The following is a 19,830-nucleotide window of genomic DNA, read 5'->3' as shown; positions in this document are numbered from 1 at the left end:
ATGCTGTACGGGATTTTAGATGGCTTCATTGCATCTCTTTCTGCAAGGGAGACAAGGACGATCTCGATGGGCTCGTCTTATGATCTCGAATCCATGAAGGGGTCGTGACCATTGCATCGTCACTCTTCGTTACAGGCTCCCGACGACGCATGACATCGGCGCAACCATCTATACTTTCGCCCAGTGCGCCTTTCCGAATGTTGCTGCTACCACCAACGGGAAAACCAACGTCGCATCCGCATAGACCTGTATAATGTTCCACCAGAACAAAGAGGTCAGTCGTGTTATCAAGAGATGATTTCTCTGACACAGGACGGACTCACCTTGACGGACTCTGCACCCGCCCGGATCTTGCCCCACGAGACCGCCTCGTCCGGTCTCGCCCCTGAATCCGATCCGTCGAATTCCTGACCCGTGTTGATATAGACGGCATAGTCGGCTCCGTTGCGCTGGTCACGTCCAACGTGTGATAGTCTCATCAGTATCCACAGCTCAGGCGGAGGGACGTGTCCGCGAGTACTCACGAACAACATGGCATTCGCGATCTGATGCTTACAGACCCCTCCCCCGAGTACGATCATGCCCGCCTTTTTCGCCCGTACGCTCATGTCGTTCAACCGTCGGATATCGCCTACGATGTCGATGATCAGGCCCGGGTTCTTGTAGGTGTGAAAGTAGATCATGTCGCCCAGCGAGCCGTCTGTCAGGGCGGGGCAGAAGACGGGGATGTCGTTCTGATGAGGGTCACGCAAGGTATTTGGTGTCAGTCAAAGCGACAGAATGGATCGAGAGGGCGAGGAGCGGCAAGAGACTGACCTTGTAACACCAATAATACACGCTCTCCTCGTTGTCAATCTCTTTCCCTAACCGTCTTATCACCGAGCTTGGCGTCCAGACCATCTTCTTCTCCTCCTCGTCCTCGTCCTGCTCCGGGTCGGCTCGAGACTGCTCCTCCACCATCTTGTCCAAGATCGGGATGACCCAATCCTCGAAGGCACAGTAATTGGAATTCGGTACGAGCAGGTTCCCGATCCTATTCAATCCCCTTTTCCTGAGTCCAGCGCCTTCCATGGCGAAATCGCCCAGGACGGTACTCCCTAGGCATTTGATGAAATCCTCTTCGATCCCGCCCGCTGTGGTGACGATACAGTCTACGAGCTTGTGACGGGCGAGGAAACAGATGATCTCCCGTAATCCGGACGAGATCAGGTTGGAGGTGTAGCCGAGGAAGAGACGGAGGGGTTCGTCTGGGTTTGAACGGGCGAGTCGCTGCGGGCGTAGAGACGATGGGGTGTTCAGCTTGATAGTCTGATAGTTTGCTCGAGTCGAGACGCCATGCGCACGACTCACCATCTGTTCGACGATCTTGATCGCCTTGGCCATCCCCGTAGCCTGGAATCCGATCTTTTCGTAGCTCTCTAGCAACTCTTGCAGGTTGACGGCGTTGTCAAAGTTGGGTCCTCGGATATGGGTCGCGTCGTCCGGGATGGATTCCGAGGGCATGAGCACCGAGGCGTGGGCTGCATCTTGAGATTGGGATGAGCTCGAGGCTTGAGCGTTGGTGGGCTGTGTGGGGATGGACATGATGGGTTGATGTCGATAGCTCGATAAAGTCTGATCTTCGCCAGAGGTCATCATCATTTCGGGGGGCATCGCTCGACAATTCAGCAAGGTTGAGTAGGTTGTGCGTGATCGGCGATCAAAGAGATGTGTGTGTATGTGTGTCACGTGATCCCTCGCCCGATGCCGTCATCTTTCGGTCGGAACCGAGAGAGATTGATGATTCAACATACAGTATTCCACATTCTCCTTTGCGCGACAAGATAAACACAACCGACTACTAGTTCTCCTAGCTACCAGCTACCCCCACTACTACGACCCGTCTACGACATACGACGATAACAGAACGGTCACAAACGTTTCTCAACCCCCCACCACGAACATCTCGTATTTGATGACGATGGACGTGGACATCCCCGCTCCTCCGGTGCCGTTCAACGGATTCCCTGCTCTCGACAACCAAAACCACAACCACAACGCCGACCCTTCTTCCTCCTGTTCCGCGGAGAAACCTCACGTCCCCTTTCCCCCCTACCGACTCAAATCCAGCCCAGACGCCGATCTAGAACTTCCGAAGCCAAAGACCGAATGGACGTACGATATGAGACATGGCATGCAGAACGTAGCGCCGTACTTGTGGCTCGGGTCGTCCAGCGCCGCTAGGGAGATCTCGGAGCTCAAGTTGAAGAGAGTTTCGCACATGTGAGTCTGAAGGCAGGGGTATCGTACCGGACAGTCGGATGCTGGATGGTAGCCGGAGAGTATGGTGCAATCCTGGTAGCTGAGAGCTGACTCATTTCTTGGTCTCCGATGGTGATTGACAGCTTGATTTTGAGGGATCCGAGGGAAGCTTCCTACGTCAGACCGATGCACCCGACTCAGTTCTGCTATCATATCATCGAGATGCACGATGATCAGGTGAGTCTGTCTCTTACTTATGTCAATCGCACAAAAGGGGTACGCAGCTAATAGTCGATATCTCTTTCTCCGCCGTCTTGTGAGCAGAATCAACGGATCATCGCTCACTTCAACCCGTAAGCTCGAATTCTTTTCAGGTCTTCTGAGCAAAGGACTATGGAGTCAGGCTGATGTGGAGCATAACGATGTGGGAATCGCAATCTGCGTAGTGCCATCGAGTTCATCCAACAGGCCATCCAGAAAAATGGTACCGTCCTGGTTTACTGTCACAGTCAGTCGACCGTCTCCTGCCTCCTTGTGCACCTTTCCCCTTGATCGTTCTCGTCGTCTGCCTCTGTTTTGACAAGCAGCGTGCATGGATTTGCGAGCTGAAATATGATACAATCATTCTCTCCTTCGCTGTAGCCGGTATCACCCTTTCCCCTACCATCGTCATCGCCTACATCATGGCCGCGTACAGGAAGACGACCGAAGAAGCAATCGCGCACGTCCAGGCGCATCGGTACTGTCTCTCTGTCAAGCCCGTGAGCAATTGACCTCCTTATCCGCCCTATTCGAAAGATGCCTGCAAGAGCATGGAAGCTGATCGGGGGCCTTCATCGTTTTGGTCATGGTAGAATTTTGGGAAACAACTCAGGGTAAGCATGTCAGGAGCATGCGGATCGGCTCCCGGTGTATCGCAATTGACGATAACCCTTTGTCGCATCGCAGGAGTGGCAAGCCATCTACCAAGCCAAGCTTGCCGTTTCCGCCTCCGAGTCCAGCGCGCAACAGGGACCGAAACGAAGGGTTGACGATATGGAGTATGTCCTAGCTCATGTCTTTCCTAACATTCTCTCTCAAAACCTTGTGTGATGACCGAGGCTCCACGTATGCGTGCGCAGGCAAGACGAAGAGACCGTGACGAACGAAGGCAGGACGATCAGGAAGATGCCGGCCAACAGCACTTGGATCAAGGATGGCAAGGAGATGGGCGACTACCGGCCTTATGGGTAGATGTTGGCTTAGGCACTTGCTGCGGGGCTGCCCTCGATCAGACCAGGCAGTACCAGATGGGGCTGAGCTGGAAGGTGACGAAGATGACCGGTTTCTCGGAGAGAGCTGGGACAGTGCATTTGCTGCTGACAGCTTCTTGAAACGACGACAAAAGATGGTGACGGTTACGACGAATTGACGACTGGGTTTTTATGTGTTTAATTGTGTTGTGTTCGGGGTTTCATTTCCCTTACGTATTGATAGCTCGACGAAAAGATCGTATCGAGAGTCTGTATCGCCAATCAAATGTACAGCATATATAGCACTGAGTGGACGGCATTGATAAACCACTATACATCATGGAGAGTTGGACAGTTCGCCCCGTTTACAGCATCGCATTTCTAGCCTGTAGTGTTTTGAGGGCAGAACGATCTTGAAGTCAAGATGAGATAACGTCTGTTATAGTCCGTTCGGGCAGATAGTGATCGGATCAAGCTGACCTGAGGTTAGAGTTGATGTTCTGGACGCTCGTACGTACTTTCATCGTGAAGGGCGAGGCTATAATCGCCAATACAGCTTGGGAGCACTGCGATGCAGCAATTTCCGGTGGCAGGATGACGACTAGGAGATTATCATGCGTAACCACAGACTAATGCGCCGACCTTTCGAGGTTGGCTAAGCCCTCAGATTTTCAATCCTCGAAATAAATGCATAAATAGATAGTAAGCCCGAATCGATCGCGGCACCGTCAGATCGAAAACCATATAGTACGTAGAAGCCAGCTACCGTTTACAATGCATTATAGTGAGTGTATATCTGTTATTGATATCCCCCCGACCTCCTAAAGTACTTCTTGGCAGCTTCATCGTGGTGCTGAAAGAGCCCCGCAGTTGCCCTCTCTCGTAGCGCTCTCGTCAATTCCAGATTGGATCCATCTGTCGAAATGCGCTCGGACTTGGGCTCGTTCGAGAAGCTTTTCGAGGCCCTTAGGCTGTGCTTCTCCTCGTGATGGTGAGGATCGAAGGCGTGCAAGAGCCTGGCAAAAGTACCTCGTTTGCTTTGTCGACGGGAATCCGATGTCGAAACGGATCTTCGCAATACAGGGCGCGCCCCGCTCGTCCGGGATGGAGGTGACACCTCAGCCGCCAATGACTTCCGTACGTCAGAGTTTTGCGACGTGCTAGAGATGAGTATAGGTCCGGAAATGGCAGGACCCGGGTTCGTATGGTGATGAGGAACACGGTCGGTATCGATGACCGTGGGGCCGTATGTGACTCGAGGCTGTGAAGGATACGGCCCGCTTTGCATTTCGGAATAGGAGCGGGGAGCCATGCCTGGTCGTGCCGTAACTGTCGGTCTGAATTGAGTAGGGGCAGGAGGCAAACTTCGCCTTTGAGGGAGCGCAGTCCGGTGAACAGTTGGAGGGCTGCGGAGTGGTTCAGTAGGTGCTACGGCGGGCGACAACAGGTCTGAGGTCTGCCTCGGGGTATCGCGGTCTTGCGAATGCTGCTGTCTCCGATGGTGCCGATGTTCATGTGTATGAGCAGCTTGTCTGGGTGACCCCGTTGATTCGATTCCCATCATGATCGATTCGGTCAGCAGGCGAAGCGCCCGCTTTTCCTGGCACCGCCGGCATTGTTTCCTCTCGACGCGCCTTTGTTCTCGTCGATCGAATTTCGCTCTCTCTTCCCTGGTGATTGGAGAGTCGACACCTGCACCGCCAGAAGACGATCCGGTCTTGGCGTGCGCGTTGTGAAGCGAAGTGCCATCAGATAAGAGGAGAGGCGACCCCATATGGGACTCGTCGCATTCCGTCAGAGGTGAATAAGATGGAACCGGCTTGCGCGAGATTCGGTTCTCTCGAGGAGATCCCGCTGTGACCACAGCTGGCGAGGTGACGGACCGGTTCCCCATTGTAGGTCTTTTCACCGACATCATGCTGGGGAAGCGAGACCCGCCGGACCACTCGTTTGCCCAAACCGGGTTCAAGGCCCCTGGAAGGTCTGCATTTGAAATGGCGAGACCGCCGGATCTCGGCCTGCTTCGGATCTCGCTCAAGTGGTCGTTTCGTGCAGGCATGACCTGCAGCGAAGTGGGTCGCGCCCTACGAGTGCCTGTAGGTGCGGGGAAACCCAGCGCATTGGGCGTGGTCGACATGGTTGGGGTACTCTCTTCTAGCTCCTGTCGCTGAGGTGAGACTGGTGCGCTTGCCGTAGCGTCCGGCTTGCCCAGGAAAGCGGCCATACCATCAAACTTGATAGACGGAGTCGGCATCAGAGGGGTATCAAAGAGGGAAATGGGTGGCAAAGTGATAGTCCTTCCAGCGGGCCTTGGGGTAAGGAGGGGCGAGACTTGGCTCTGCTTAGGCGTGCCTACTGAGATCTCTGAAGCTAGAAAGCCGAACTCTTCTACCCCATCTGCGAAAGAGCCTCTCTTGGTCGGCAGCTCCGGGGCTTCGTCCATGCCGTCCGGCACATTCTGGGTGGCGCCTAACGTCGGTGTAGCAAGAGCATCGAGCGTCGAGTGGACCCAAGCCGAATCATTGCGATCCTCTTGAACTTGGAGATCGGGCAACGTTTTGGCACGGCTAGCTCGGAATAACTGACTGGAGATGTTATCAGCGACCGATGCGACACGCAGCGGCGTTGATTCTGACCCCTCGTGTCCGCTGACTACAGGCCGAGCATGCGGCGTCCAACCACGCAGCGTGATGGGTTCCCTCAGCCTCCGGAGAAACTCTGCTGGGGCCATCTCCGGAGAAGGAGTCTCTAGCTGGTTTGTTGTCCTGGAAGCGAACACGTCCAGGCGCGGGTATCGATTGGCATCGGAGCGGTAATCTATCGCGGTAGCCACACTCGCTAGGGGAAAGTTGGAAAACGCCATGGGTTGCCGCATAGAAGTATCGGGGGTGGCCGTGGGTGGAAGGGATTGCACCTCGGATTCATCGTCAGTGGGGATGTCTTCGGTATCCGGCGACCACGTGTTGGCAGCTCCCCGGCGACCAGGCAAGATGCTCGGCGTGTAATCCCGGTCCTCCTCCTCCTCCTCTGACGAGGAGGATTCAGGAGAGCGAGGCACGATTTCTACCACTTCCGAGAACCTTCGTCCAAGGCTATTCATACTGCGGATCTTGTCGATCTGATCGCGCTCCCAATCTCGTTCCGTGTTCCTCGAGGAGGCTTCGCTGACTGCGCTGGACATGCTGACTGCGCTCGCGCGACGTTGTAACACCTCTTGCAGGAGCTGATGAGACTGATTACTCGACCGTCTCCGAGATGGTAGAGAGGCGCTCAGTTGGGATCCGAGCAAACTAGATTCTGATCCTCTCCGTGTCGCGTTGGTAGGCGAATCCAGTCGCACCATTCGTCTGGGTGTAAGCGATCTCGACGGGCTGCCTCGAGGAGAAATCGAGATGATCGAGGGTCTACGATCCGCAGACAATCCCGACACCGTCCAGGGAAGAAACCTGTCATATGGACCGAACTCAGCAGTTGAGTAAGAGCTCTTTTCGTTCGCTGAGCTCGAGTTCCATGCCGTGGCGGCTGCGATATCTTCGTACTCTGTTTCGCAATGATCCTCAACGTCGCCTTCTCCTGAGAGCCGCCGGAGGTCGCCTGGAGATTCAACAGAGTAGTTTGACATGGGAGAGGACGTCCACTGCATAGCATCGGAAGCTAGACCTTGAGAAGCGAACATGATCATGGTCGTAATCTGCTTGAGACTTTAGGGAGAGGTGAGATCAGATCTCTCTCTGCCGAAACACGACTAGCGATCCTTACGGGAGTTTAGCGCTGCGCTAGGTCGTCCGTTCCCGCGATATAGTTTCAGAGAGCTTGACGGATAAGTCGAGTGTTGTACCGACCAGGGTACCACAAGACCACGACGCAGTGGTATTATCAGAAGCCTGTCTGATATGAGATTCGACCTGACCATCATCGAACCCGTCGTCTCGAAGATTTTCTGCCAGGAACATCTCGCGATATATAAGTCGCTGCTGAAGGTGAATGGATCATCGATCCGCTCTACACTTTCACGGCGATCGAGCCGAGATGGCATGGCTGGGATAAGGTATAGACGACCTCGTTTGAACCCGATGGAAATCGTCAAAGTTTCGAAAAAGAAGGAGCCTGATGGCACATCTGATCCCGAAAGCTCGGCCCAGAAGCTCTGTCTGTCGTGTCTGAAAGGTTCGGGCCCAGCGCGCGCGTGTCGAAGAGATGGCGCGTTCAAAGTCTAAAATGAATCCTCTACCTCGGGTTAAGTTACATGCTAGGAGACTGGGCACCGATGATCAGACCAGCCATCTCGTTCCATCATACGCTCTGATCATCTGGCTCACCCAACTTGTCGAGACATGTTGTCGACGTCATATTTAACCCGGTCGCCGATCTTCGGCGACTCAACTTTGGCGGCTGCTTTTTGGCACGTCTGTGCTAGGTGTTTGCTGCCATCTATAGTAGGTCAGCCTCTCCATGCATGACGGGATTTGGAGATATGCAGCCTCCCCAACCTCAAATCCGTAACCCAGCCTCGGGGCCGACCACCCACGAGACACGCCAAATCTCCGAGCCAGTAGGCACGCGAAAAGCGAAAAAGGCGTAAAGGTCAGGGTCCCGCATACAAAGCCACGACATCATCGCACTCTGTGTGCTCGCGGATCCAGCATGCATTTCGGGGCCAGAGTCCTAGCCGAAGCGTGGCAGCTTGACACGAGTTCGAAGAAGATTTGATCAAACCCTAAATATTGCGACCGGACGTGTGTGCCACACGCGATACAACCTATAGGTCTGCCTCATCTTCTTCAGACGACGCTGCCACCACTCGCCTACGTGCTGAAGCTCTAACGCGCTGCACCGTGTCAGCATCCTCCGAGTCCTCGTCAGAACGACTAAACTCGGGAGGATGCGACCGTTCACGTCCCACAAGGCTTTGAGACTCGGCCGCTCTCTTACGCTTTTGGCGTTGCCTGGCTCGAGGTCGGGGACGCTGAATGCCGGGTACCTGAGGAACGGGAGACGGCCCGGGGTTGTCACTCTGTGCACTTTCGTCGTCGTCCTGCCCGCTGGCACTGCTTGGTGAGGCCTGGTTCGTGTCCTGAACCAGGTGTGATAGAGAGCGTTGGTCATTCTCAGGCTGCTGTCTTGACGATTTGGTAGAGCCAAGCGAGATGTTCTTCCTATTTGCCTCCCGGTTTGCAGCTTCCCTGGCAAAGAAGGCAGCGTCCGCTTCTGGGTCATCGTCGGAATCATCGATGAACTGGGCACTCTTCTTCTGCTGCACCTCGTCGGCTTGCTTCCGGCGACGAGGGGCCCGTTCAACGTCAACCGAGTCCCGCCGACGCCGCTTGGCAGGTCTTTTTCGTCGTTTCCGACGCAATAACTCAGCCGGCGTTATGCCATTCAGGTCCATCGGTTCCCGCATGAAGCCTTCAATGATCCGGATGGAGGATTCTATCTCTTGAGGTAGCAACCCTTTTGGGACTGTCCACGTAATCTCTGAGCACCGCCGTGGTGGTACTGGTCAGCTCGTCGTTGCCTGGCTGAGGCATCCGACAAGCAGAACCTACTGGATTCTTCTTCCGGCTCATCAGGAATGCTCTGCTCGAACTGGACCAATGTGCACAGCAGCTTCAGGTGGGGGTTGTAGACGAGCGCTGTGGCTTGCTCTTCGGTGTCGGGCCTCACGACTAATTCGGAATGGCGTGGCGAGGATGTGGCTCAAGGTCAGCACAGCCCGGTCCTTGTTCAGCGGTACCATCAAAACTTGCTATGGTCGACCAACTTCTCTTTGGCTTCTTCCGAAGGGCCTATCCGCGGTCGGGTGTCGTCAAGATCGGGGTCATAGGCTCTTGGCTCGCCGTCCGTTGTGAGAATGACCTCCTGCCTTTCCACACATACCAGCCTCAGCAGCTATACAGATTCGAGGAGCCATCAGCTTCCTTCTGATCAAGAAGTGCGGTGCGACTAATAACTCACCTCGATCAGCCACATGATCCAATGTACCTTCCTGTCGTCAAGCAAGCATCTAATGGCGATTCCTAGCTTTTGGCTCCAGGTGAACTCTTTGTCAGGTTTGAATTCGAGGTCGGCAGGAATTTTTAGGGTCTACAATAATAGCAACATGTGAGTTACTCGATTTCGCGAAAGAAGAGACCCAAATCTCACCTTGGCCCGTCCAAGATCATCATTACTATCGTCTCCGTCCGAATTCGAGCCCGAGAATTTTCGCAGTTTACCGCGAGGTTTCGGCCAAAAGGCCTCTACTGCAAGCAAAGGGTTCTGTTGCAGATTCTTGAAGAACTTCCGAAGAATGAAGTTGATACAGGCCAGAAGATCCTTGGTTGCTTGTCCCGCAGGGAGAGATCTTTGATCTTCGAGCACCTTCTTGAAGACTTCGAAACCTGAGACCTATACAAGTATGCTTGTTACTACAGCGAGACGACGGACGCTAAGAGCCGATGTTCTTACCTTGTAGAAGAACGCATCTGCACCGACACTGACTACGATACGGTGCATGAGGCTTACGAGCCTCTTAAGCTTTTTCGCATCGTTGAATTCGCGGTACCTGCCGAGGTAACGAATCAAGGTGGACACTATCCGTTCGTCCGCGAGCGCCTTGATAGATGAGGACACGGGATCAGTATCGATCAATGGCGAAGGAGTATGAAGCTGGAGACGTACCCTTTCGAAGTCACGGAATTGACGCGCGTGTTCAGTGTACGTTGCGGTCGCTTTTTCCAACGCTGCAGCCTGTTCCTCCTCATCGTCCATGTTTACAACTTCAGATTGCTTGCTTTCTGTAAGGCTGGTGCTACTAAGTAAAGACCAATGTCAAAGCATTTGGAGAAGCCTTACTTTTACGCTGGTTCATCTCGCGCTTCTTGCGGATATGAATTTGGCCTCGATCTTTCGAATAGACTTCTAGAGTCCGTATCAACGTGTAGCAGAAATTGATGGCGGAATCCAGATAACTATCATGACATATGGAACACTTTGTCAGAAATCGTCGAAGCATCGAGACTCATTATATCAACTCACGCCATCGATTGTTGTTTGTAAGTCTTGAGGCAATCATAAGCCGTTTCGATAAACTCGGCATTCTGTAGCAACTTGGCGGAGAGAGTATCCGACAATTCCAGTATCTCTTCGTCCTTGTCGTTTGACATCGCTGCGATCACCAGCAACTTTGTTTGTGTGCGTCAATCCCCATGCATTGTTTGCGGATATCAGAGACGAACATACCAACTGGGTAAAAAAATCGAGACACGCCTGGATTTCTAAGTCCCCTCTTGGCTAGCATTGATGGACAGAGTTTCAGTATGACTTGATCTACCGAATCATCAACTTGACAAGGCCGATTTTCACCTTCAAATCCTTTGCCTCTCCTAATCGACGACCAAGCCAACCTCGGGTCTCGTCTTGAAACACCTCAGCCAGTAGTCGAAAGTCGAGCTCCGGATCGGGCTCTGGATCGTCTGTGCCAGCATCCTGGTTGTCTACAGGCTTTTTATCGAACTCTGCCATTAACGCATCGTCGTCCAGCCCCAAGTCTGCGAACGGATCCCGCGACTTTTCCGCTTGTCGTTTTGCTGCTTCTCGCTCCTTTTCCCTCCTGGCCTTGTTGTCTTGCTCCTGCTGCTGCAGCGCCAGAAAGTATTCCATGAAGAAGCGACACAGGAAGAGTACCCTGAGGTTGTCGGTGTCGCGTATCTTGGCGCGACCCATCCGAATATCCTTCAATATGCTATGGAAAAAGTCTACTTGGCAACGAGACAGTCAGCACAGTCGGCGCGCTTGCCCGTACAACGAGTGCTCACTGTCAAAGCAGAACAAGAACTGTCTAGCAAACGGCTTCATGACCGCCAATGCTTCTTCATTAAGCGCCGTGACGCCCCCAGCCTTCAGCGTCAGCTCATCCTGTTTGGTGACTTTTCCTGCCCGCTTCCGCTTGATTCCGTCGAGGACAGCGCCAGCAGTGGTCGATATGGATGATTGCTTGTGCAGTACATATCGGTCGGAACCCTGATGGCGAAATGCTGAGCCTCGAGGTTGCATAAGTCTGCTTGCATGTCTCTTGACTCACAGCCTTCATAACGATTGTTGTGCCAAACCTCGAATGCCGGCTGTTGCCAGTGCGCTTCGCTTGCTGTTTACTCCGGTCTTCTTCGTCCAGCAGTTTTGCCAGTGCTTCGGCAGCTACCTGTACATGCGAAATATGGAAATTGAGCCTCAAGATGGAAAGTCCCAAGGAACGATGCTCTTCTTACCTGGCTCGATTCCCTCAACAGATCATCCACCTCGACCGCTCGAAACATGAGCCATAGCGAGTCGAGAACCAACACGTTGTATTCTTCATACTCCCCCTTTCCTGCGTTCTCTGCCAAGGTCAGCAGAAGAGGCAGGAATCTCGCCTCTTCCAGCTGAACGATTAGACGGCTCTGCATCGAGCCGAGCTCCATCGTGTCTCCCGAGTCTACCCCTGAACCGATTGGATCTCGGATGGCAAGCAGATTTCGTATCAGGTATAGCATGAGCGAGACAATACGCTTGTCCCTCTCGGTGCGGTCGCTGCGATGTCAAATGCACAAGTCAGCTGAAAGCGACCATGGCTATCTAGAGCTTGTGCAATGAAAGACTTACCGGTTGGATAACGCAAGCGATGGTAACAATAGCACCATCAGGTTGCGAATAGTCGAGCCAGATTTCATTATCAGGGCCTGTAGATTCAGATCCTCCTTAGAGCGCAACCCTTTAGACTCCGTAATCGACGCTTCACTGACCTTGTACTCGACCTGACTCCGACGCAAACTCGCATAGTCCGTCACGACCGTCTCGGCATCTTCCAGCATATCCTTGAGCTCCTGCTGGACATCGATGGGCCATGTAAGAGCCGCTAGCAGATCGGCAGCTGCCAAGGCCATCTTTCGACCGCTTTGTCCACGCCCTGTGCACTCGTCCAACAGGGAAACCAGTTCGGTGCAGAGACCGGCTTTGGCAAAGCATCGAAAGACTGTCCGCTCGTCGTCCGTGTCGTCTTTCCGCCATAACCTTTTGAGATCCCTCATGACAGCTAGTGCAGAGTCTCCTGGACGATAGACAGTCTCGATCTCTTCCGTCTCAGGATTCTGTACCTCCTGGATAGAGGTAGCCTTGACTCCATCAACTCTGGTTTAAGCGTCATATTTCCGACCATCAGGTCACGCACCTCGAATCCTCCGAGAGCTCCGACCAGACGTTGTACGACGGGCATGAACAATTCCATCCTGTCTACCATATCGTCGTCATCCTTTTCCTGGTCCATGCCCTCATCCTCGTCTCGTCCCTCCGCTTGCCGGTCATACTGATCGGCCAGTGCTCTTGCGCTGCTTGCGAAATCCATTGAAGGCTATCCGGTGCGGCGCGGCCAGGCGGCCCGGGTTTGGTAGCTTGTCTACGTTCCTAGTTGCGACAACGGCTTCTTGTTCACCAATCGTACGTGATGCTATTAAGGGTGGCTAGCTGAGACGTTGATTGATCAGTAATGTCGTAAGATTGCAAGACAAATCATCCTTGTCCTTGTCACAGTCGGAAGGTCGCGAGGTCGTAGGCACAACGAATGTTGGTTGCAGGGACGCCGTGGACGTTGATCTTGTCGATTGACTGCAGCTCCAAGCTGAACGCGTAATTACAAATGATCCAAATGACAACGCGACGCGTCGCGACGCGATCGAACGTCAACCTTTGCGACCGACAGCTGTTCAGTGAGTCAGTACATGCAGTACAACGCTGAGCTATCTCGACTCAAGCAGCATCGGGACAGATACTCGACCAAGGTGTAGATCTAGTATCAGTTTGAATCATCTCCGAACAGATCGCAGGTAATGGACATGTCTTGATCTCAGACAATCTGTTGTACGAACCTCCCGCAAGAGCAGTCCGCGATGGCAACGTATTTCGTGGTATTCTGTATATCGTAAAAGCAGCAGGAGCTCCAGAGTCTCCCACTGGCGCATCCATTCGCATCGATTTCGGATGCATCCGTTTCGCATCAAAAGAAAAGGAAGAAAGGCATTGATCTTGACCAATCGTTCCGATTGACTGAAACGGGTAGTACCGGCGTACAAGCATCCCCGACCGCTCCTGTCACAGCATCCCCCGCTCCTGTCCCTCCTCTATCATCGAACGCCAAGAACCTCTGAATCCACTCCGATCGGCCTATCTCCTCTCAAATCCCTCGAATTCCTGCAGCCCGGCGAGCCCTCAAGCGACTCGTATCCGTTGTACATTTGTCCGATATTGCATTGCTCGAGATGTGAGGTGATGTCGACTAATGAAGGGAAAGTTCTTAACGGAGACGACTGAAGTTAATGCAAGGCAAGATATCGTCAGTCAATTCCGTTGGATGGTCCACTATCCTATACCACGCGTATCGCGACGGCGATATCAAGTTCTCCAACTCACCGAGCCTCCCTCTCGGACTCCAAAAGAGCCAAGATGTCATCAACCTTGACGGGTCCCTTGACGTTTCGGACAATGGATCGCGAGCTGTCGTCCATGAACTCGACTCGGACCTGAGTGATACCTCCTCGGGAACCGGTACGACCGAGGACCTGTGAATCATCGAGCATATCAGATCAGTATGACACATCTCTGGACGAGGCGTGGTGAGCAGGCGGCAAGGGTCTGTTGGCGACTGAGAGGCGTTCGAGGGCGTGCTACCGATCGGACCGATCCGTAAATTGCGATGATCGTAGATGTCGTCTTTGCTGTTGAAAGGGCCAAAAAGCTTTCGTCTCTCCTGCACCGAATGATCGGCTGGACTATCCCAACTCCCGGCCGGTGGTTGTTGCGCTGCACGGCCTTTTTGCTATCTCGGCTCGTCTCGCATCTGATCCCTAATCTGCTGTTGCCCCTTCAATCCTCGGCGTAGCGTGCTTCTTTTCGTCTTGACGGATTTTTCCCTTATTTCGATAGACCCTTGCCTCCTGCGTGCTTTCGTAAACGTACCCTGGTGACCTTAGCGAGCTTGACGGGTTGCTTCTGAACGTTCTCCTATTGACGCCCAATACGTTGTCGGATCAGCATGACCGAACGAGCGTTACTCCGGTGCGAACCGGGGGCATTACGACGCACCATTTTGACGGGCTTGAAGTAAAACTCTGCTGGTGCTAGATCTGAATCTCAGTCGCCCTTGACAACATCGATCTCTCGGCCAGGTGGTTCTGACGAAGTCGTTGCGTGAGCTACTCCCGGTGGGCTGAGACTCGAGGTCAGCCAGGGGGGTCCTATCGTCCTCGCGCGAGCGAGTCTCTCTGGCCGGCGTCATCGAGCTGAGGTCCAACACCAACTAGAAGCGCAGACACCCCTCTGCACACGCGAGAGCGCTTATTCGTCGGATATTGGAAATCGTGCTCACCAGTAGAACGGGTACGGCATGATCTGAAACGCTCGTACGGTCAAAGTGTTTCGAAAGGAATCTACTGTGGATTGGACACTACAAAGCTCGAAGCGTGGAGATCACCCGGATAAGGACCTTCGGACGCCTGATCCGCAATGAGCGGTATGTTTACCGCAAGATAACCTTGTAGTCCGATTGACATATAAATCACGTATGCACACACGGCGTTCATCAGGGATCGCACGTTTGTTGAACCACATCCGGTGAATCATGCATATCTACGGGATACATTATTGTTTCAAAAGAACTTTATCGTCTAGGGGGCGCATTATAGGTTGAAGAAGAAGAGAAAGCATATCAAGATTTCGAGGCAATGTGATACAGCTGGCCGAAGTGATCGGCGTGCGGGGTTCGGGCCTGTTAAGAAGGAGATGCGGCTCGAGGGGATCGCGCTCGCAAGGTAGGGCCATACTGTAATGGCGAAACGCATGAAATTAGCGGATAGTCCGGCACCAACATCATTCACGAGTCAGTGACTTACGAAGTAGAGGAAGAAGGGTAGGGGCAAGAAGAGCAAGGAGACGAATCCGAGCAAGGAGGTACCCCAATCGACCTTGAGGTTAACGAAGAGTCCGTGAGCAGCCAACGGCATACCGGCGCCGAAGGCGCTTCTGATGAAATCGTTCTGTGGTATGAAGCATAGGTAAGCTGGAGATTCTGCTCTACTCAGGACACGCACAGACACGTACCGAAGCCAAAACACTCGCCGCCTCAGTGGGGTACGCGTCGGTAAGATAGTTGATGATGGGATTGAATAAGCAGGAAGCTCCGACACCAAAGATGGCCGTGGAGACGACAGGAGCCATCCAGTGAGTTCGGCCACTCGACCACGCAAACCTGATGGAATGCAGCTGTCAGCAAGCCGAACGAACAGCTTGCAGGGACTTTGACAACTCACCAGAAGAGACAAGCGGGAAGGCAGAGGGCCCCAACAAAGGCAGGCTGCAATCGCTTTTCAGGTGAGATGTGTCCTTCGGTCCGGTCAAACTCGCGGCACCAAATCCATCTGTGCAGTGTCGGGTGATCAAATCCGAAGTGATGAGCGCCAGGACTTTCGCGCGTCTAACAGACATAACTCACCTGTGCCATGCGCAGATCCCGAGGAAACCACAGAACGCGCCGATGAAGAGGGCGATGAAGGGGAGCTGGCTAACTCCCAAGGAGAACCCGTACATGTCAACGTATACGAGGGGGAAGGCCTCGAACCAGGCGTAAAGCACCGCGTACACGAAACCCTATAGAAGATCCGCAAGATCAGCTATTTGTTGCACGAAACTAGAAAAATGGGCAACACCCACGATGAACAAGTTGTTGGCGAAGATAACCGGCTCCTTGAAGTTGAGACTGAAGGGCTTGATCAAGGTGTTCTTGGCACGTTGTCCGAAAGTAACCTTCTCTTGCATGATTTGTCCTTGAGACTTGAGGTCCTGGTTGCCGGTCAATGTTCGAAGTCGGGCAGCTCGTCGGTAGAGGATGTTTTCAGACGAAGTCTGTGAGAATGTCAGACTTTCAGCCTCAATTTGGAATCGAAAGAATTAACATATGAGGCGAACTGACCTCGGGCATGGAGATGGCCAAGAAAAGCAAGGCACCGCCCGAAAGCCAGAGCATGATCCAGAAGGCCCACCGCCAGTTGTTGGCCTGGATGGCAAATCCTGAGACGATGGGGCCGAGACTTATTGCAAGAATGGAGTTTAGTTGTATGAGCCGATTATTCTGCACATTGCACAGCGCAAAGTCTGGAGACTCACGACGGTCCTCCGGACGCAGCAACACCCCAAATTCCCAGAGCGTAAGTTCGGGCCTTGATCGAGTACATGTCCCTGTGACATTGCGAAATCGGCAACCGATCAGTGTCAGGACATGGCATGATTCTTAAATCACCCGCACTCACTGCAAGGAAGCTCCTCCAGTAGCAAGAGGAGGAGACCCGAAGAATCCGGCCAAGAACCTGAGTACGCAGATCCCGGCAAAGTTCTTCACGAGTGCGGTCGGGACTTGCAGAATGACGAAAATGAGCAACGTAAGAATGTAGGGTGGGTTCCTTCCGATCGCGGGAATCTCGGTCAAGGGAGACCAGAGAAGAGGTCCGGTTCTGCGAATGGGATGATATATCGAAGCAAAGCGTATAAGCGATCGTATGCACAACTCGTTGATTGTGTAACAATCCCTCACCCATAACCAGCAACGAAAAGCGACAGACTCAGGGTGGCAGGGACCTGAGCGACCCGGAGATCGGTCATGATTCCCATGATACCGGGGGTGACGATACTGGAGCCCATATAAACCGCGATCGTGATGAGACAGATACAGAACGTGACGTGCAATTTCTTGGGCAAGGACCAGTTCTGAGGGTTTTCGGGATCATCTGGATGAAATATAAGGCGTGTCTGTAAGTATCCAGATGACATGGTGTATAGTGTTGAGTCCCGGAATGGCTTACTTGGCCCATACCAGGTGACGATATTTGGATCATCATCATCTCCTTCGAGACCCAAGGCCTGCTCTTCGTCTTCCTCGTTCGAGTTGACTCGAGTGGCGCTGGAACCATCACTTCGACGACGACCCGCCTCGACATCACCGATCCTCACAGGCCTCTCGTCAGCGACCGCCTGCTGAGCAGCCCGCTTTTCAGCGGCGTCGATGTAACCTTGCTCGCCTCCCGTATGCTTGGGCACAGGAGCGATTCGGACAGGCTTCTCCTCGCGAGCCTTCTGTAGCTTCTTCCATTCTTCCTGAGCGCCCTTCTTGGCCTGGATTCGCCTCGATCGACGCTCGAGGAGAGCCTTGGTGTGGTCGTCTCGACGGTAACGAGCGGGGATCTCAAACCCCTCCTTCTCGTCGGGGTACTGAAGGACTCGTCCGCCTGAAAGCTTATGTATGACTTGTCCAAGGAACTGAAGATCGAACCATCACGTTCAATTGCGACTCTCCTTTTGATCAAATACTTTGCAAACTTGACTGACCGACTCGCGCAAAGTGTCCGCCATATTGCAATAGCTCGGAGATCGGGTGCGATACTGCTGGAGACGATTCCTTTTGGATTGCTGCGATTAGCTACGATCGAGACCAGGGTAGCCAGGACGGTATGGAGAGTTTCAAGATATGGGGTCAATGACTTTATAACTTGGCATGCACGACCACCTAGGTCACCCATCACCACGACCTGCGTATCCGCCATCCAGGTCAAAGAAAAGACGGGGCAGGCGTCATCCTCATTCGCCTCGATCTGATGCCTGATGATCGGCGAGGTGGAGAATGGTTTGTAACGCGGGGATGGTAGGGCGACGTAGTGCGGGTTGTTCTTGGCGATTCCGATCGAGGAGATCCTGCTGACGTCTTTTTCGGAGGAATCGTCGAAATCTCCTCCCGTCTGACTCCGGTTCAAAGGCCAGATATAGCTGTTCACATGTGACGTCTGTCCTCGATCCTCGACCTCCTGCTCGAAAAGTGACGGTTTACGATCACCGACCGAGACAGGCCCTAGTCCTATGACGTAGTTCTGGCGTGGAGCGCGCGTGTTCCGTCCAAGCGCGCGCGTTTCAGTCCCCGATTCAGCGCGAATGGGGCGATCGAATTGTCGCAGCATACGACGTTCACACCTGTACACTCACTCCCGTGGTCAAGGCTCAGGCCTCTCAGGGTGGCCGGCCGACGTGGGTACGTGGTCTAGTCTGCAATGTGAACGGTCATCACCCACGTCTCACATCTTGTGACGAATTGACGGGTATGTCTAACCTCCATACTAGCTACTAGTCCAGTCCGAGCCCGACTGCGAGTCACGCAGAGATCCAGGGTTAGCATTGGTCCACGACAGATGCTCAGCCCCTGAGTTTGGGTTTGATAGCGTGTGCAATTGCGAGTTCGAATTATAGTCCACAGAGCCGCGAGAAGGGGACACGAAGAGAGCGAGTTGCAGTTGTGAAAGAGCGAGGCAATACCTGGACAAAGGGAGGACGAGGACGAGGACAAAATCCGGCTCAAGAGATCGTCTACCGATACGCAAAGCTAGGAGTGAAGATCAATGTTCATGAGTAAAAGGTTTGAAAGACACACAGACAGATCGGTAGAATGAATGGGTAGGTAAAGACCAAGAAAAAATGAAATGATGAGATATCTCTCTTTTGAACGTCCAATCGACATCATTAACAATGTTCAATCCTTTTGGCGACCTGACCTCGATAGACCGATTCAACGGTCCATCATCTTCCATCGAATCGAACTGAGCGTTATTGCTTCGCTTTCTCTCTTGCGAGAAGGCTAGAAGGGCTGAACCCAACATTCAGTTCCGGATTGAATTCACGTAGGGGCGTGCCCCGAGAGATCGATCGGGGGATACGATAGAGTCGTAGGGAGAGTTGCATGGAGAGTTGTAAAGAGAATTGCAGGGGTAGAAATTCGCGAGCTAGAAAGGCAGAAAACAACGAATCAAGGGCGACTGAGAACCAGGTATTCGCGCCTTTGGACGGTCATTCCATAATAACGCCGTCGAACATTGATGTCTATCTTCGATACGATGAGCCCGTCAAATTCAATCGCATCACTAGCTGTTGCGTATCCGCCGATGTCAAAACTTGTCCGTCTCCCGCCTCAAATCTTCACATAAGCCAGGAAAGTCACATCCTGAAACGTCTTGCGCCACATCAGCAAGGCGGTACTCGACAACTTCGACGCGAGCGAGGCTCTTGTATTACGACCACGTTTAGGCCTCGAACACGTTCCGCCTGTTCCCCGGACGGCTGCAGATCGCTTGCCACGCATCTCCCTGTCTCTCCTTTCATTCGAGTTGTCACCAGCTCTCGGCTCGTCATCAAGCGAGATGTCAATTGTGGGAATCTCTGTTTGATGATGGGGGCGACAGACCAGGACTCGGCTGCGGCGATCTGGTTCAAGGACGGTCTACGTCCCGAGGCTCGGCGGCATCAGCCCCCCTCCGTTGTC

At 53.3% G+C, this 19,830-nt stretch overlaps 6 protein-coding genes across 6 annotated transcripts; 1 reads left to right on the top strand and 5 right to left on the bottom strand.

Moving 5' to 3' along the window:
- Positions 1 to 168: 168 nt before the first annotated feature.
- HD553DRAFT_340157 (deoxyhypusine synthase) lies at positions 169 to 1,584 on the bottom strand (the record flags this gene model as incomplete). The annotated part of the gene is made up of 5 exons (XM_046182509.1): positions 169 to 246; positions 324 to 449; positions 525 to 734; positions 817 to 1,269; positions 1,351 to 1,584. The coding sequence occupies 5 exons, from the start codon at positions 1,582 to 1,584 to the stop codon at positions 169 to 171; spliced, it is 1,101 nt and encodes a 366-aa protein (XP_046038450.1).
- A 192-nt stretch (positions 1,585 to 1,776) lies between these two features.
- HD553DRAFT_307205 (protein-tyrosine phosphatase-like protein) lies at positions 1,777 to 3,825 on the top strand. Its single transcript, XM_046179395.1, has 8 exons — positions 1,777 to 2,262; positions 2,385 to 2,478; positions 2,566 to 2,594; positions 2,688 to 2,749; positions 2,884 to 3,002; positions 3,096 to 3,116; positions 3,190 to 3,281; positions 3,363 to 3,825. Exons 1-8 carry the CDS (start codon positions 1,955 to 1,957, stop codon positions 3,472 to 3,474), a joined length of 837 nt encoding a protein of 278 aa, XP_046038449.1. The 5' UTR covers positions 1,777 to 1,954; the 3' UTR covers positions 3,475 to 3,825.
- Positions 3,826 to 4,272: 447 nt separating this feature from the next.
- On the bottom strand, positions 4,273 to 7,809 carry HD553DRAFT_322558 (uncharacterized protein; the record flags this gene model as incomplete). Its single annotated transcript, XM_046181296.1, has 3 exons — positions 4,273 to 7,164; positions 7,384 to 7,624; positions 7,793 to 7,809. The coding sequence occupies 3 exons, from the start codon at positions 7,807 to 7,809 to the stop codon at positions 4,273 to 4,275; spliced, it is 3,150 nt and encodes a 1,049-aa protein (XP_046038448.1).
- A 423-nt stretch (positions 7,810 to 8,232) lies between these two features.
- On the bottom strand, positions 8,233 to 13,053 carry HD553DRAFT_293497 (timeless protein-domain-containing protein; the record flags this gene model as incomplete). The annotated part of the gene is made up of 17 exons (XM_046178434.1): positions 12,658 to 13,053; positions 12,233 to 12,586; positions 12,093 to 12,169; positions 11,720 to 12,020; positions 11,536 to 11,652; positions 11,270 to 11,474; positions 10,818 to 11,209; positions 10,695 to 10,745; positions 10,491 to 10,636; positions 10,308 to 10,423; positions 10,134 to 10,249; positions 9,921 to 10,067; positions 9,618 to 9,860; positions 9,429 to 9,557; positions 9,221 to 9,362; positions 9,020 to 9,139; positions 8,233 to 8,969 (listed from the first exon to the last, which is right to left on the bottom strand). Exons 1-17 carry the CDS (start codon positions 12,829 to 12,831, stop codon positions 8,233 to 8,235), a joined length of 3,567 nt encoding a protein of 1,188 aa, XP_046038447.1. The 5' UTR covers positions 12,832 to 13,053.
- A 607-nt stretch (positions 13,054 to 13,660) lies between these two features.
- On the bottom strand, positions 13,661 to 14,654 carry HD553DRAFT_186481 (40S ribosomal protein S28). Its single transcript, XM_046176987.1, has 4 exons — positions 14,565 to 14,654; positions 14,439 to 14,480; positions 13,893 to 14,041; positions 13,661 to 13,789 (listed from the first exon to the last, which is right to left on the bottom strand). The coding sequence occupies exons 1-4, from the start codon at positions 14,565 to 14,567 to the stop codon at positions 13,777 to 13,779; spliced, it is 207 nt and encodes a 68-aa protein (XP_046038446.1). The 5' UTR covers positions 14,568 to 14,654; the 3' UTR covers positions 13,661 to 13,776.
- A 409-nt stretch (positions 14,655 to 15,063) lies between these two features.
- HD553DRAFT_330921 (major facilitator superfamily domain-containing protein) lies at positions 15,064 to 18,291 on the bottom strand. The gene is made up of 12 exons (XM_046181994.1): positions 17,856 to 18,291; positions 17,333 to 17,786; positions 17,065 to 17,257; positions 16,784 to 16,984; positions 16,641 to 16,712; positions 16,447 to 16,564; positions 16,188 to 16,379; positions 15,970 to 16,124; positions 15,788 to 15,895; positions 15,579 to 15,726; positions 15,371 to 15,514; positions 15,064 to 15,300 (listed from the first exon to the last, which is right to left on the bottom strand). Exons 1-12 carry the CDS (start codon positions 17,877 to 17,879, stop codon positions 15,250 to 15,252), a joined length of 1,860 nt encoding a protein of 619 aa, XP_046038445.1. The 5' UTR covers positions 17,880 to 18,291; the 3' UTR covers positions 15,064 to 15,249.
- Positions 18,292 to 19,830: the final 1,539 nt, after the last annotated feature.

Source organism: Filobasidium floriforme (genome assembly GCF_021052385.1).
Source record: "Filobasidium floriforme strain CBS 6241 chromosome Unknown HD553scaffold_5, whole genome shotgun sequence".
In the NCBI taxonomy this organism is placed as follows: domain Eukaryota; kingdom Fungi; phylum Basidiomycota; class Tremellomycetes; order Filobasidiales; family Filobasidiaceae; genus Filobasidium; species Filobasidium floriforme.
The sequence above is the reverse complement of the archived record's forward strand: the minus strand, read 5'-3'. Positions and strand labels throughout refer to the sequence as shown.